General features: G+C 36.1%; 1 protein-coding gene across 2 annotated transcripts in view; it reads left to right on the top strand.

Moving 5' to 3' along the window:
* INTU (inturned planar cell polarity protein) overlaps window positions 1-18,286 on the top strand; it is a 105,151-nt gene that overhangs the window by 34,266 nt on the left and 52,599 nt on the right. For both annotated transcript variants that reach the window (XM_074275550.1, XM_074275549.1), the window contains exon 3: window positions 7,927-8,012. In XM_074275550.1, coding sequence (XP_074131651.1) covers window positions 7,927-8,012 — 86 coding nt within the window. The remainder of the gene's footprint in view (window positions 1-7,926; window positions 8,013-18,286) is intronic.

Genomic DNA, 18,286 nt, shown 5'->3' with positions numbered 1-18,286 from the left:
ACAACCTACATAGCAGCAGTGTAATCCACAGGTTAGCTTTTAGGATGCTCATCCTGGAGGGAAAAAGCCTACCAATCACAAAGTCAAAGAAAAAATCCACATCTTTTTTGGAATGCATGTGATGGTTGTCTTTTTGTCTTGTTTGATGGATTGAGAATCATAGGTGCCTCCTGGATGCTTCTGCATCCAGCAGAAGCCACATTGCTCACCTGAAGTGGAAGGAGGCTTTTTCTTTTCTTTTATTAAATAGTATTTTATTTTTCCAAATACATGCAAAGATAGTTATCAACATTAACCTTTGCAAAACCCTGTGTTCCAAATTTTTTTCTCCCTCTCTACCCTCTCCCCTGTCCCCAGTATAACAAGCAATCCAATATAGGTTAAACATGTACAGTTCTTCTAAACATATTTCCATGTTCATTAAGCTGTTCAAGAAAAATCAGATCAAAAGGAAAAAATACAAGAAAAATAAGCAAATAATAAAAAGGTGAAAATACTATGCTTTAATGCATATTTAATCTCCATAGTTCTCTCTTGGGTGCAGATGGCATTTTCCATCCCAAGTCTGTTGGAATTGCTGTGAATCACCACATTGTTGAAAAGAGCCAAGTTCATCAGAGTTGATCATCATATAATTTTGTTGTTACTGTATACAATGTTCTTTGGGTTCTGTTCATTTCACTCAGCATCAGTTTGTGTAAGGTAGGAGGCCTTTTCTAGATTGGTGAAAGGAAGAAGGCAAAGAATTTTGCAGATTGACTCAGCCTCAGAGATGGACAGTGGGGAGGAAAACCTGACATTTAAAAGTACTTACGACAGTGTATCTGCAGTGGTTTCTGGCTTTTGTTTCTTTTCTATGTGAACATGAAGTTCCTTCTGACCAATATCACCATCAGTGGAGAACAGGAACTGCCATTACCATATTTGTATTTTGGCCTTCTGTATGAAGTTAGAATTCTGCCATAAATAGGCTTTTCGAGTAAATTTTCTAAGTAAGTCTCCAGACTGTCACCTAGCAGCATATTCATTAATCTGCTCATTTTTCAAATGTTTTTCATGCTTTCATTTCTTTTCTGGTTCTTTTCTCTCTGCCCTCATGTCATTTGTAAGCATGAGTTTTCTTCGTTTCCTCTGGGCCAGGCTCTTCTTTGTTCTTGAGATATAATTTAGAGGAGTTTTATAATTCTCATTTGGGGGATATATGTCTTGTTTATCCCTGGTAACCTTAGTTCCTTTTCATGGGAGTCTTTTCTCATTTCCTCCTTCTACCCTTACAACTTAGTTGTTGGACTAGGAACTCTGCAATTTTAGAGAGAACTTCACAGTCTTAAATTGTTTGGGTCTGTGTTGTATTGGATTCTGCTGCTAAGTTCTGTGGCTATTGGTGTCTTTCTTCAAGCATCATAGGGGTGCTGCTACAAATGTTCAGTGGGCACTAAGTAGTCTTATGTTAGAAGCAGAATGACTATTGTCCTCGTTTTGTTTCCAGGATCCAGATCCTGGTTTTGGTCTAGATAACACAATTGCAGACTGGCCTTGGGTAGAACTCCAGGAATAGGTTTTACACCTTCTCCAGGCTTAAGAAATGTGCTCTGAATAAATGAATGAAACGGTTGTTCAGTGATTTTTCAGTCATGTCTGACTCTTCCTGACCCCATTTGGGATTTTCTTGGCAAAGTTATTGGAATAGTTGGCCATTTTCCTTCTCCAGCTTATTTCACAGGTAAGGAAACTGAGGCAAAGGGTTAAGTGACTTGTCCAAGGTCACATAGCTAGTATCTAAGATCATAGTTAAACTCAGGTCCTCCTCACTCTAGATCTACTGCCCTATCCACATGCCCCAGATGGATGAACAGTGCAAGGAACATTTTTGTGGTATAAGACTACTTGTGTAACCTTGGACGATCCATTTGTTATGATTCATGTCCTCCCTGCAAAACTGAGCTTTATTCCTTTCTCTCCTTTCCTTCTTCTTATAAAGCTGAGGTGAAGATTAGATTAAAAGCTAAATTTAAAGGGTGACTGTGAAGTTCTTCAGAACCACAAAGTGGTAGGAGAACAGTGACAAGTGAGAGGTATTATTTTAAAACATCACCTGATTCTTTTGGGTGCTCCCATCCTGTTGGCCTCCAGAAGTTTGTAATTCTCTTAATCTGATTTCTCCTTCATCTTATCTGAAACCACCTTCTATTTTTATACCTGTAGTCACAATCATATTCTAATTTGTATTATATTGATCAGAGGACACATTTACCTACTCCCTGTACTATTATGTGAGGTCCCTGAGGACAGAAACCCTATTATGATTCTCTCTCAGTCAATCAGTAAGCCTTTATTAAGTGCCTGCCTTGCATCAGGCACCGTGCTAGGCACTTGGAATACAAGTATGAAGAAGGAGCCCCTGCATGTAACAGGGAAGGAATGCTTATATGTAGCAGATTCAGTATAAGATGAACAGATACACATCCCCGTGTGCAGGAGTTAGGAAATACAAATTCATCTGCAAGGAAAGACCCCTAGAGTTGGAGTGATTCACAGAGAAGGTTGTAAGGGGCAGACTGCCCTGCCCAGATTATGCCAGTCGTACGGAGTCATTTCTTCCAGAGAATACTGAGACGTCAAAGAAAGCTTAGGCACTAATAAATTTTATTTGGGTAAATTAGGATTTTACTCAGAAGTGGTCAGTTGTCCTGGGTGGCAACAGGACAAAGTAACCTCATGGATCACCACACCAACACCAAGCCACATAAGTTATCATATAGAAACAGAACAAAGAAGGCATGGGCTCACAAGGAAGTTTCCTCTGGGATAGTTGGAGCTTCTTTTGCTCGATACTTTTATTTACGGTATATCCGTTTTTCCGTGGAGTCATAGATCACATTCCCATTCTGGCCTAACAGGGGTGATACTTGAACTGTATCCTGAACTTGCTAAGTTGGAGGTAAAGAGGGAGGTGTTTTAGTAACGTGGGATTATCAGTACAGAGACACAAAGATAGGAAATGTCCTCTGTGAGAAACAGAAAAGGAAAACACCATTTTGTCTGGATCCCAGAGCACAGGAGAAGTCGTACCCTTGGAAGTTAGAAAGATAAATTGGGAACAAGTTGCATTGGGTTTTAAAAACTAAACTAAAGAGTTTAAATGATTTTAATCAGTGCGCATTTATTAAGTTCTACTATGTACCAAGTGCCATATTAAGCTCTGAGAATACAATGGAAGGCTTAGCATGATGCTTTGATATTTTAGAGATAATAAATAGTGGATGGATTTGAGGAAGAAGGAGGGAGTTTGATGCCTATCACAAGGATTAGCACATGGAAGACAGGATCAGAACTCTTTCCTTAAGGAAGATTATTTTATCAGAAGGGTATGAGTTATTTTGTCAGTGGATGGTAGGAAACTTGATACAGAATTCTGCTATCGTCATGTAGTTGACAGGTGATAAAGCTTTGAACTAAAATGGCAACTCTCAGTTCCAATGATCTTATGAAGAGAGCCATCTACACCCAAAGAGAGGATTGTGGGAACTGAGTGTGGATCACAACATAGCATTTTCACTCTTTTTGTTGTTGGTTGCTTGCATTTTATTTTCTTTCTCACTTTTTTTTCCTTTTTGATCTGTTTTTAATATCTTTTTTATATCTGTATAAATATTTTACATGTATTGTATAAATTAATTTTATAAATATGTATACATATATTGTATTTAACATATATTGGATTACCATTTAGAGGAAGGGATGGGGAAAGAGGGGGAAATTTGTAAATAAAGTTCTGCAAGGATCAATGTTGAAAAATTATCCATGCATATATTTTGAAAATAAAAAGCTTTAATAAAAAAAATTAATTGGCCCAAAGAAATACTAAAGAAGGGAAATGGACCTGTAGGTACCAAAATGTTTGTGGCAGCCCTTTTTGTAGTGGCTAGAAACTGGAAAATGAATGGATGTCCATCAATTGAAATGGTTGGGTAAATTATGGTATATGAAGGTTATGGAATATTATTGTTCTGTAAGAAATGACCAACAGGAGAAATACAGAGAGGCTTGGAGAGACTTACATCAACTGATGCTGAGTGAAATGAGCAGAACCAGGAGATCATTGTACACTTCAACAACAATACTGTATGAGGATGTATTCTGATGGAAGTGGATCTAATTCAGTTCCATTTGATCAATGATGGACAGAATCAGCTACACCCAGAGAAGTAACACTGGGAAATGAATGTAAACTGTTTGTATTTTTGTTTTTCTTCCCAGGTTATTTTTACCTTCTGAATCCAATTCTTCCTGTGCAACAAGAAATCTGGTTCTGCACACATATATTGTATCTAGGATATAACATATCTAACATGTATAAGACTGCCTGCCATCTAGGGGAAGGGGTGGAGGGAAAGAAGGGAAAAATTAGAACAGAAGTGAATGCAAAGGATAATGTTGTAAAAAAAAAAAAAAAAGTTACCCATGCATATGTATTGTCAAAAAAAGTTATAATTATAAAATAAAAAATATTAAAAATTAAAAAATTAATTGGAAGGATAGTATTCAAGTATGAGATCAGAATTTTATTCTCACCTAGTAGTTAATGACATAAGCCTATTCTGTCCTTTATTTGGTTAGAACACAATATTATATAGTTGATTATGTTATCTGTTAGATATAACAAATTATACCTCCCACAAAAAATAAAATGGTAGCCATATATGTGAGTGGAGAGAAGACATCAGACATCAGAGATGTCCTAAAAGCAAAAACAAGACGATATGTGGCAATTGATTGTATAAGTAGAGTGAGAAGAGTATGAAGTGTCCAGGATGATGTCAAGGGGATGAACTTGAGATACTTGAAGGATGGTGGGGCCTTCCACAAAAACAGTGTGGTGTAGAAGAGGAGGATCTTGGTGGGGAAGACCCTGTGTTGTTTGGGATAGCTGGTCATACTGAATTTAATATGTCTATAAGGCATAGGTGGTAATGATGGCACAGGACCGAAAATCACAAGAGAAAAGAGCCACACACACATATACATAAGGACATATAAAACACCTCTGTGTGTGTATGTGATCTGTAAATGAGGATAATAATAGTACCTGTCTCTCAGCATTGTTGGAAGGATTGAATGAGAAAACTGTAGTGCTAATTTAACACAGTGTCTGTTATGTAATAAATATTTTATAAATATTAGTTATATTTATTATTATTATTATTATTATATGAATAGAAATTATATTAACTTCAGGAGAATTGATGAGGTTTCCAGGAAAGAGAGAGTGTAGCAGGAAAAGTAAAGGGAAAGGAAGGAGAGAGGAGGAAAAAAAGGAAGGAGAAAGAGACTACAAAAGTACATAGGAATTTTTCTGAGAAAGGGAAAAAAGATAGCTTGAACAGATTGCAGGGGTTCATAAAAGTTTTAAGGGAACATAAGGGAAATGAATATATTTAAAGGCATTAGGGGAAGAACCAGTCAATAGAGAAAGATGAAAGACTAGGAATTTGGGGGGAGGGTGACCAAAGGGACAGTCTGGAAGAGACAAGAAAAAATGGGATCATAGGCCCATGTACAAGTATTAGGTATTAGCTTTGGGAGGGAAAATTGCATGAATAAGAGATGATGTCAAATGATTTTGAGATGAAGAGAATGGGAAAAAGAGGGAATCTAAAACCTATTGCAAGAATTAGGACACAGAAGACAATAAATATTTGTCAATTGACAAGAATTTGTTTTTAGAATCTATATTAAGCACTATCGAAGTTTTAGAGACACAAAAGTTTTGAAACAGTGCCTAAATTGACACATTATTTAGTTTAGTGATGGCACAAAGCCATCTAATAATGCTTTAATAGCTAATGCTTTAAATAGAACTTCTGGTTATTCTTGCCAGTAGCCTTCCCACCTTGTCAGCAACCCTTAGATTCTTTCTATTTCTGTACAGTCAGGTCTCTCACTCCATGAGATAGGCTGGGACGTGATTCTGCTTATATTTGTGAAGAAAGTTATTGAACAAGGAGCCAGCAGCCTCCTAAAGTAATCTGAAAACCTGCCAACTTGCTTCATCAGCCAATTTTTGTTCAGCTTTTTTGATGTTCTTTGAAGACATTTATTGGGGGTGAATGTAGAAATAACAGTGAGGAAGGATTTTTTTTGCAAAGTCTAAAGAGTTTCTACAAGAAAAAAATGATCTTGGAATATAAGTACATATATAGTACTTATGTACAACAGTGATTTAAAATTTATTTTATGTTCTTGCTTTAAAAATGCTTATATCTGTGGTTTCATTAGTGTAGGGGACTGACAGTGTGTGGAAATCTCCAATGTGGATCAGCAACTCTTCTGTTGTTTGCCTTATATGATAGAAAATTTCTGAGGAAAGTCTTCCTTTTAGTCTTTATACATATGGCCACACATATACGAAGGAAATTTCTCAGATCTTTCACTGTCAGAGCATGGGATTCCATATATGAAGTTTGGAGAGACAGTAGATAAATAAATGAGAGCATCATCAGTCAAGAAATAATAGTTGAATCCATGGGAGTTGATGAAATGACCAATTAACTTAGAATAGAGGGAAAAGAGAAGGGAGCTCAGTTTGGAGCCCTGAGGGGTGATCTGGAGCAGCATCCAGCAAAAGAGGCAGAGAAGGAATAGTCACAGAAGAGAAAAATAAGGAGAGAAAGAGGGATGTCCCAAAAACTTAGCAGAAGAGATAGCAAGGAGAAGATGGTGATTGAAGTATCAAAAGCCATAGAAAGGTCAAGAAGGAGAACAGGCCGCTGGATTTGGCAATTAGAGAGATTGTTAACTTTGGAAAAAGCAGTTGCAATGGAATGAGAAGGTCAGAAGCCACTGAAGAGAGTTTAGAAGTGAAGGAGAAACAATTCATCAATGCCATTTCATCATATGAGACAGGGGAAGAAAAAAGTGACAGAGGCATCTGAGTGATGGGAGATGGAGGAGGCAAGAGAGAAGGGAGCTCCAGGCCAATGGCCTCCATTTTTAAATGAACTATGAGGCAAGGTTCTCTGCTATGAGGATTTTGGTAGGGGGAGCCATGGGAGGTTTGAGGAATTAAGTGGCTAGATGGCCCAGTGAATAAAGCATTGAACCTGGATCAGTGAGACTCATAGATTCAAATCAGGCCCGGATTCTTACTAGCTGCGTGGCCCTGGACAAGTCACTTATCTCTGTTCGCCTCCATTTTCTCATGTGTAAAATGAGGTGGAGAAGGAAATGGCAAACCACCCAAGAAAACCCAAATGGGGTCACGAAGAGTCATTCACAACCCAGAAGCAACAGAACTTTTGGAAAGTTCATTTCCAAAAAGGTTTGGAAAGTGGGAGAGTGCTTAGGATTGCCTAGCAGCAGTGAGAACCCACAGAAACTGTAACACATTTGCAGTGGATCCAAGTGCATGGCTTTCTGATTTTCTCCAGCTTTCTTCAGCAGTACATGTGTGTGATGGAGTGATCCAAGGCTGAGGCTTAGGAGGGTAAACTTGGTGATCCGATAAGGGAACAAGGAGCTCAAGAGAAGGGGACAGTGAGGAGTTTTAGTTCACCAAGGGGCCAAAATGAAATAAGGAGAGGATAGCCACTGAAGCAGTGGTGACCTGGGAAAGAATGGAAGGCTGGAAGGCAGTGGAGGTCCTGGTGAGGAGGAGCAGGTTTTGGAGAGGGAAGAGGGGGAATGGCAAAGAGATTGTCATCAAATAAGAGAATTTCAGGGATTGTAAACAGAATTGGTGCATTTGTGGGTGATGGAAAAAGAGGTCATGGGAAGTGATAAAATGATACTGAGGTGAGGGACTCGTGAGTCACTGAACTTCTCTGTTACATGTTACATTCTGTGAGGATTGAACTACATTATTTCCAGAGTGGTTTCTAGATTTAAAATCACAGCTCCTCACTTTGTTTCACATTCTTCTTTTAGGTGATATCCTTGCTGCTGTAAACGATGTGGATGTGACCACAGAGAACATAGAGAGAGTCTTATCTTGCATTCCAGGCCCTATGCAGGTACCATCCTTCTGTCCATTGTCTTATTCTGAATGTTTAACAAGTGATACATTCTATATTTGGACTTTTACTTTAAAGATATATGGAGACCAAAAAGCCTGATTTATTCCCTTCACATTCTGATCTTTTGTGCTCTAGAAGTTTTAATATTTAATTTAACTAAATTTCCAATTTGAATAATATGATTCCCTTTTTGTTGGAGGTAGTAGAAAAAGAAATGGGACATTATTTATACAAATAGAATTCTTCTAGATTCTCTATGTCACTTTCCCTCCAGGCTTCCTTCTGTTCCCTTAGGTGATGCAGTGGATAGAGCATAGGCTCTGGAGTCAGAAGTACCTGAGTTCAAATTCAGCCTTAAACACTTGATACCTACTAGTTGTTTGATCCTTAGGAAAGTCACTTAACCCTTCTTGCCTCCTTACCCCCCACAATGTTTCTTATGTATGGTGGCAGTTATATGATGGATGGATTGTAGTGGGAAGCAAATGGCCATGAGATAACAAGTAGGAGGTTATTGAATAATTTAGGGAGGGGGTAGTGGTGCAGTGGACAGAGTGCTAGGCCTGGAGTCAGGAAGACCTGAGTTCAAATCCAACCTCAGACACTTAATGTGTGACTCTGGACAAATCACTTAACCCTATCTGCCTCAGATCCTCTTCTGTAGAAATGAACTGGAGAAACAAATGGCAAAACCACTCCAGTATCTTTGCCAAGAAAACCCAAAAGAGATCACAATTAGTCAGACAGCGATGAAAAAATCTTTAAACAACAACGCAGTGTTAATGAGGCCTCAACACAGGTGGTATTGAGAGTACAGAGGGATCAGCTGAAGAAAGAATTCAAATTCAGATACCAAGAAAGAATTATACTCATACAAATCTTAGCAGTTCATTTAAAAGATAGGAGAACAGAGAATATAATATGCAGAAAGCTAAAGATAAATTATTACAACCAAGAACAATTTGCCCTGCAAAACTTGAGTATAATCTTACCGGGGAATGATGGATCTTTATAAGAAAGAGAGAACTTGTAAGCATTCTTAATTTAAAAGCCTATGCTAAGAAGAAACTGTGAGATGCAAACACAGGAACAAGAGAAACCTTGCTAAGTGAACAAATGGAAAGGGCTTTATAGTGGTGCAGTAATTCTCTTCTCATAAAAGTAAAAAAATCAAAGTTCATTTTAGAATCAAAGTTCATTTTAGAATCTTAGTGTCTTCAGTGATCTTGAAGGAAGAGGGTGGGGGAAGGTGGCTTATTTTTTATAATCAAGCACTCTAGAAGACTATTTAGATATGGAGAAAGAAGTAAGTTCAATACCATTTTCACTTCTTGAATTAAGACCCAAGAAAATTGAAGACAACACACTTACAGAATTTTGTATATAAATTTTGTGAATTCAAAAGGGAACAAACAGGGACAGGAGAGGAAAGTAGTATTATAGTTATTGCCTCATTTTATCCTCACATTACAAATAAGGAAATTGAGGCTAAGTGATTGGCCTAGAGTTACACAGTTGAAGTCAGTTCTTCCTGATCTTAAGTCCATCCCCCTATCCACTGTGCCACCTAGAAAGGTAAAAGATAAAGAGTTGAGGATCAATCCAACCATTCTGGAGAGTAATTTGGAACTACGTATGGCCAAAGGGCTATAAAACTGTGCATACCTTTTGACCCAGCAGTGTCTTTACTGGATCTGTACCCCAAGAAAATCATAAAGGAGGGAAAGGGATTCACATGTACAAAAATATTTGTAGCAAGTGGATGCCCAACAATTGGGGAATGGTTGACTAAGTTATGGTATATGAAGATAATGGAATATTATTATTCTATTTTTAAAAATGATGAGCACGCTGATTTTATAAAGGCCTGGAAAGAAAGATTTACATGAACTGAAGCTGATTTTAAAAAAAAAAAGAAGCAGAACCAGGAATACATTATACATAGTAACAATAGGATTGTGTGATAATCAACTATGAAGAACTTTGAATAGAAAACACTATCTTCATCCAGAAAGAGAATTCTGAAGACTGAATGTAAATCAATAATGCTATGTTCACTTTTTTTCTTTTCTGTTTTTTTTCCTCTCGTGATTTTCCCCTTTTGTTCTGATTTTTCTCTCCTAACAGGATTCATAAAAAAAGTGTATTAAAATTAATGTACATGTATAACAAGAAAAAAGAATAAAAACAATCTTTTAAAAGTTAAGGATCAGAATCTGGTCAAAGAAACAGTGGAACAGAAACAAATCATTCCTCTTTAATCAGCATCTTCTTTGTGACGAGAAGTGAGAAACAAAGAAAGAAAAATACATAAGTAAATAGTATAACAAAAAAATACACAATTAATAATGGGATGAATTCATCAATAAAATAAAAAAGGGTGGCAAAATGAACTAGAAACCAGAACCTAACAAGAAACACACTTGAAACATTCACATAGAGTTAAAATAAGAAAAATGTATTATGCCTTGGGTGAACTCAGAAAAATACAGGTAGAAATCATGATCTTGACATGACAAAAATAAAAATAGGGTTAAAAGAAATAAACAGGCAATCACAATGTGCTTAAAGATACCAAAGACAATGAAATAATATCAGTATATATATATATATATATATATATATATATACATAGAGAGAGGGAGAGAGATTAGTAATATACATATGCATTAACTGCCAGCATATATTTAAAAGAAATTTTAATTGAATTGTAGGAAAAATAACAGATAGTTGGGGACTTCATTTTATGCCTTTCAGACTTATGTAAGTCTAATAGAAAGATACAAAGAAATTAAGAATTTTTGAAAAGTTGGTTATGATTTACCTTAACAATACTGAAATGGAATCAAAAAGAGCATATATCTTTTCCATTTCTGCATGGCATCCTTACAAAAAAAAAAAATAACCACATGCTTATAAGCAGATGCAAAAAACCATAAATATTCAACATATTTTTATTTACCACAACACAAAGAAAATTATTATCAATAAAACACATTTAAAGAATGAATTTAAACTTAAATGGAGACTAAATACTTTAATCCTAAAGAATTAGTGGAGCAAAAAAACCCAATAATTTTATTTTTTAAAATGACAGTGAGAAATCCAAGATGACAGCCACCCAGCTGAATTCTCCAAACATTCCATTCCAAATAACTTTAAAATAACATCTCAAATCAAATTCTGAAGTGGCCAACCCAACAAAAAGTCAGGATGAGACATTTTTCCATTTAAGAAAACTTAAGAGGTTGGAAGGAGAAATCTGTGGCACCAGCATGGAGGCCTATTTGGAGCCTACACACATGATGGCAGCCACAGTGGTCACAGCAGAAGCTTTGGGAGCTCTCAGGCCAGAGACGGTAAGGAGGGAGGACAGTTGGTCATAAAGAGATTACTCTGCTTTCACTGGACATAGCCACTGCTGATTGGCAACTCAATTGCCCATATGCAGTTCTGGTCACAACAATACCAGGTCAGAGAGGAGCACTGGTGGGTAAGTCCCATGAGCAGAGACCCTGGTCACAGTTCCAAAGCAGAGAGAAGTGCTAGTCTCTATGACTTCTATAAAAACCAGAGCAGAGACTAAAAGACTAGTGACTATACCTGTCCCAGGATCACACCGACTTGGAAGCACCAGAAACCTGCAGACCCTCAGAAATAGCTTTGAAAACAACAGCAAGAAAAAGCCTAAAGTTTGGCATGATGTCCACTCAGGCAAACAGAGCTCAACTTTAACCTCAAGAAACAAAAATGTGCAAACAACAACAAATGAGAGAATTTGACCATAAAAAGATAATATGGTGGCAGGGAAGAACAAGATATAAACTCAGAAGACTATAGCCATATGAGAACAGCTACCAAAAAAAAAAAAAAAAAAACTCATAGAAAAATGCTATTTGGATCCAACCCCCAAAAAAAATTCTTGGAAAAGTTAAAGAAAATATGATAAAAGAAAAGTTAGAGAAAGAAATGGGAGTGATGCAAAAAAATTATGAAGAGAATTAATGTCATAGTAAACAAGGTAAAAAAAATGAAAATGATACCTTAAAAATAGAATTGATCGATGATAAATAAGGCACAAAAATCCACCAAAGAGAAAAAAACACCTTCAGAAGGAGAATTGAAGTACAAAATCTCACTGAAAAAAATAATTCCTTAAAAGTTAGCACCTAAAACAAATAGAGGCTAATGATTCCATGATATATCAAAAAAAAAAAAAAAAAAAACTAATAAAACAAAGTCAAAAGGTTGAAAAAATAAAAGAAATGTGACATCCCGTTGGGGGGAAAAAACATTTGACCTGGAAAATAGATTTAGGAAAAATATTTTTAAGAATATTAGACTATCTAAAATCTATGAAAAGAGAAAAATCTTAGACATCATATATCAAAAAAATTATCAAGGAAAACTGTTTTGGTATCTTAGATACAGAGAATAAAAAAGAAATTGAAAAATCCCAAAATGAAAACTCCCAGAAACATCATAAACAAATTCCAGAGCTGACAGTATTTTAAAGTCAGAAAGAAACACATCAAATTTTATGAAGCCATAATCCAGATCACACAAGATTTAGTGACTTTCAAATTAAAAGATCTGAGAACTTAGAATATACACTTTAAAAAGCAAAGGAACTAGGATTAAAACCAAGAATAATTTATCTAGAAAAACCAATATAATCCTTCGAGGGAAAAGAATGTGTCTAAAAATGAAATAGAAAACTTTCAAGCTTTTCTGAGTAAAAGGCCAGCTGAATAGGAAATTTGACATTCAAAAACAAAACAAAGAAGCATAAAAAGATGAACATGAGAGATTAATCATAAAGGAATTAATAAAGTTAAACTGTATATACATATATATATATATAATTTCTAAGAACTTTATCATTATTGGGGCAATTATAAGGAGTTTATGCTGATAGAGGGCATAGGTATGAACTGATTATGTTGGAATTCTCTCCCCAAAAGATGAAGGGATAAGAAAGGAGAAAGGAGAAATAGAATGAGGAAACTTTTCTCACATAAAAAAACACACAAAGAAGAACTTTCACAGTAATGGGGGAAATTTGGAGTGGGGCAATGCTTGAACCTACTCTTACTAGAATTGGTTCAAAGAGGGAAAACTATATACACACTCGGTTGTATAAAGAAATGTAATTTACCCCATAGGAAAATAGGAGAAAAGAAAATAAGAACAAGTAGGGATGATAAGAGGGAGGGTGAAGTTAAGAGAGACAGTGTTTAGAAGCAAAATAGACTTTTAAGGAGAGATAGGAGTAAAAAAAAAAAAAGAGAGAGAGAGAGGAAAGAAGAAAATGGTATGGAGGGAAATACACAGAAATAATGATTGAGGTCACTCATAAAATAGAAGCAGATAGACTGGATTAGGAACCAGAATCCAACAATGTGTTGTTTACAAGAGACATACTTGAAACAGAAAAACACAAAGAGTTAAAAATAAAGAATTGGAGTAAATTTGATATGCTACAGCTGAAATGAAAAAGGCAGGGGTAACAATAATCTCAAACATAGCAAAGCAAAGATATATCTAATTAAAAGATTAGGGAAACTACATTATACTAAAAGTTAATATAGACTATGAAGTAATATCAAAAAATTTTACATCAAGTTTCTCCTAAAGGCCTCATCTTTTAAATATATACTGAGTGCAGAACTGAGTCAAATTCCTAAAAATGAGAATCATTCTCCAATTGTAAATGGTCAAAGGATATAAACAGGCAGTTTTCGAAGAAGAAATCAAAATTATCTAGCCATATGAAAAAAAAAATGCTCCAAATTACTGTTGACCAGAGAAATTAAAATTAAAACAGTTTTGAGGTAAATGCTTTCAGAATGACAAATTCTAGAGAGAATAGGAGAAAAATAAGTACACTAATGAACCACTGGTGAAGAAGTTAATTGGTCCAAACAGTCTGGAGAGCAATTTGGGACTAAACCCAAAGGGCTGTGAACCTATGTATACTCTTTGATTCAGCAATAACATTTGAGATTTGTATCTCAAAAAGATCAAAGGGAAAAAAAGGAACTATATGAACAAAAACATTTATAGCAGCTTTTTGTGGTAGCAAAAACTTGGAAATTGAGGGGATATTCATCAATTGGGAAATGGCTGAACAAGTTCTAGCATGTGATTATTATAGAATACTATTAGTGCTATGAGAAATGACAAGGGGGGTTTCAGAAAAACCTGACAAGACTTATATGAGTAAGAAGAACTGAAAGATCATTATTCACAGTAAAAACAATGAAAGATCATTATACACAGTAAAAACAATGTTGAAATTATGATCGAGTGAAAGACTTGGCTACTCTGATTAATATAATGATTCAAGACAATTCCAAAGGTTTCATGATGAAAAAATTCTCTCTTTTTCTAAAAAAAGAGAACAAATGAACTCTGGATGCAAATTGAAATATGACTTCCTTTCTTTCTTTTTCTTTTTTTGCTTTTAAAAAATATGGCTATTAGGGAAATATATTTTATATGGGTAATCAATATCATATTACTTTCTCAGTGGATATGGGAAGGTATGGGAAGGAGGGAGAGAATTTGGAACTCAAAATTTAAAAAAGAAAAGAGTATTTGAAATAAATAATAAATTAATGTATTTAAAGAAAAGAAAATGACAATAAGATAACATAGAGAAACTTTCAAGATACAGTCAAAGTAGTTCTTAGGGGGAAATTTTTATCTTAACCCAAGAAAGAGCAAATCACTGACACTAGTGTAGTAGATGGATTGAAGTGAAGAAGGAGCACATGGAGATCACAAGGATAATTAGAGTAAGTGAGGTGGAAGTATGCTGATCCTTACGGAATAAAACTAGCCGAAATAACTGTGAAGTCCACCAGGGAGTTTTCAGCACAGGCTTTACCTGCCCAACCTGCTGCATTGCTGTGTCAGAGGAGGTATCTAGCATTCCATTTTGTGACATATATAAGCAAGGAGGTGCTATTTCCCAAGACAAGCTTAGAATAAGCCTAGTGGTGGTGGAGGCTCAGGGCAGAACTTAATGAGGAAATAGGAAAGGTCGCCTAGGACAGAGGAGGCAGGGTATGTTCTGGCCCCTACCTTCCTGTTACCAATCATGAGCAGAGTTTGGTAGGTTATGGCCCATTAACCTCAGAAAACCAAAGATGGTGTGTATCTGCCAATTGATGACCTTGTTGTTTTTAGGACATCTGGAATCCAAGCAGATAGGCAGGCAGGAGTGTTCCTAACCAGTCCAGAAACCAAGGGAGAAAGGAAAAAGACTCTATCCCAGAAGCCTAGCAAAAAAGTGGGACAGAGGGCATGGGACCCACTCTGTTCCTTGTCACTCTAAAAAAAAAAATCACCCAACAACCCAGTTATAAATGTTTTGGTACGCAATATATCCTTTCCTCTTTCTTTAATCTTCTTAGATTAGTTCTTGCAGTGGTCTTTGTGTATAGTTCAGTGACTTTAGGGGTATAGAATCAGATTGTTTTCTAGAAGGCTTGGACTACTTCAAAGTTCCACTACATTATTAGGGTGCCTATTTTTCCATGCCCTTCTACCCTCCCTCCTTCCCTACTTCCTTCCTTTCTTTGTCCTTTTTCTCCCTCCCTTCTTCCTTCCTTCCTTTCCTTTTTTATAGGTTTTTTTGGTCAATTTGCTATGCATAAGGTATGCCCTCAGAGTTATTTTTTATTTGCCTTTTTCTAATTACTAGTGATCTGGAGCATTTTTCAAATGAAGGCTAGCTCTTGTTTTTATATAACTGAATCAGGTTTTTATATAACTTTGGAGATTAGACCTTTTTCAGAGAAACTTGCTGAAATGACTTTTTCCCCAGATAATTGCATCCCTTCTAATTTCATTTGTATTAATTTTGTTTGGATAAAAGCTTTTCAATTTTGTGTAATCGAATTATCCATTTTATCCTTCTAAGATCCTCTCTATCCCTTGTGTGGTCATGAACTCTTGCTCCAGCCATAGTTGTGTTAGATATTAAATAGTTCTAGAGAAGCAAAGTAACTTGGGCAATATTGTCATTTTTAACATTAGCCCAACCCAACTATGACAATTAAAATCTCTCCAATTATTCACGCCTATTTTTTCTTTAAAGAATGCTTTATAATTATATTCATTCATATTCTTATGTGCCTTTGATAGCTGGACTTCCACCTGTGTGTTTATTTTATACATTTTCATAGTTTGCTGTTTCTTCTGGCTGGATTTTATTGATAGTATGTAGGAAGGCTGATGATTTGTGTGGGCTCATTTTATATCCTGCTACTTAGCTGAAGCTAATTCAGTTAATTTCATTAATTTTCTCTGGGGGGCAGCTAGGTGGCACAGTAGATAGAGCACCAGCCCTGAATTTAGGAGGACCTGAGTTCAAATTTGGTCTCGGATACTTAACACTTCTTAGCTGTGTGACCCTTGGCAAGTCACTTAACCCCAGCCTCAGGGGAAAAAACAAATTAATTTTCTCTGATTCCCTAAGTTACTGCTTCAGCTGACTGTGTTGTGACTCTTGGGGCTTCTATAAACCTAGGAAAGAGGAAGGAAGTGGTGTGATGGGCCCCTCATGGCCTTATCATAGTTAGAATCCTTAATTTAAGGAATTCAGAGAAGCGTGGAGAGATTTATAAGAGCCATTGCAAAAACTGACAGAACAGAACAGCATGTAGAGTGACTTTACACTGCAAATGAAGAGATTATTACGATCTGAGTTATTGAGGAAACTGAGACCCAGAGAGATTTTGTGATGGACTGAGATCATGCAAGTAGAAAGGATAGACTTGGATCTTAAATATAAATCTACTGACTCCATACGTAGCTTTTTTTTTTTAATATGTCTGTGTATATGTGTGTGCGTGTATGTGTATGTGTATATATAGAAATAACAATGTATGTATATAGAGAGGTATATATACATTTCACATAATATACATATATCTGCCACATTGTCAAATGATTTTTAAAAAAGTTTTAATTATACTTGAAATCAATTCACTAATTTCTGTTTATATATAACCAATCACCCAAAACTTCAACATTCTTGGGTTGCTGAACCCACTTTGCCCAAGCTAGAAAGGGAGTGCTATTTGAATGATTCTTTGAAGATTCTTAATCAAGATTCTGTTGTGTTTGGGGCTCATGGTATTGGATGGATGAGGAGAAATCACAAAATCATAGATTCAGAGCTCAGAAGGACCTTTAGAGATCTTCTGGTCCAGTCTCCTGATTTTTCAGAGGAAGAAACAGAGACCCTAAGAGGAAGACCAACTCATGGAATAAGTTTCTGAACCTAGGTTCCCCAAATCTAAATTAGGGCATTTTGTACCCCACCATTCAGCTAAGAAAAAAGGGGCTCTTTTGAGGCAGAAAGGAGGTTGAGTGGTTTGTGAAGGCTGCAGTTAAAGAAGGTTGATATTCATTTTAGGATTGTAGCACCTTAAGAAATCATTACTTTGTTTTGGTTTTTTGTTTTTGTTTTTGTCATTAATCTGCAAATCTAGGTTCTGTGTCTGTCCCCATTTAGTAAAACCTTCCCTATCTAAATCCCTCACCCAAAAACCCTACCAGAAAGACAACTTTGCCAAGATAGCAGAATAAAGAAAAGGACCCTACCTGAGCTTTCTCCTAAACCTCACCAAATATCTTTAAATAATGACTAAATAATCATTTGTGACAGAACCCACAAAAAGGCAGAGTGAAACAATTTTCCACCCAAAACAACTTAGTAGGTCATCAGGAAAATTCTGCTGCAGCAGGATGAGAGTGGAGCCCAGTCCAGCACAGGCTCCACCAGCATGGGTCCCAGCAAACCAGAAGCAGACCTCAAGGCAACTGAATACTGGCAGCAGTGGTGATTTCCAAACAGACCAGAGCACAGACTAAGAAAGTAGTAAACACTTTTCCTTAGGTCATATTACCTTGGAAGAACTGAACTATCCCTCCTTCAATCTGCCCTCTAATTTCAGAATTTAAGGTACTCAGAAGCAAAATATTTTGAAAGGGACAAGGTGAAAGAAAAGAACAAAATAAATGATGAGGTGGAGAAATAGTATGGCGGAGAATACAATTAACAAAAGTAACTTGAAAAAAATTTGAAGCAAATTTTTTTGATAAAGGCTTTTTTTTTCCAACTATGTAGAAAACTGAGTCAGATTTATAAAAATAAGTCATTCCCCAACTGTTAAGTGATAAAGAGGTAAGAATGGTTTTTAGATGAAATAATCAAAGCTCTTCATAGCCATATGAAAAAATGTTCTAACTCACTA

The sequence above is a fragment of the Sminthopsis crassicaudata genome, chromosome 6 (assembly GCF_048593235.1).
Source record: "Sminthopsis crassicaudata isolate SCR6 chromosome 6, ASM4859323v1, whole genome shotgun sequence".
Lineage (NCBI taxonomy): Eukaryota > Metazoa > Chordata > Mammalia > Dasyuromorphia > Dasyuridae > Sminthopsis > Sminthopsis crassicaudata.
This window is presented reverse-complemented; position numbering and strand designations above follow the sequence as displayed.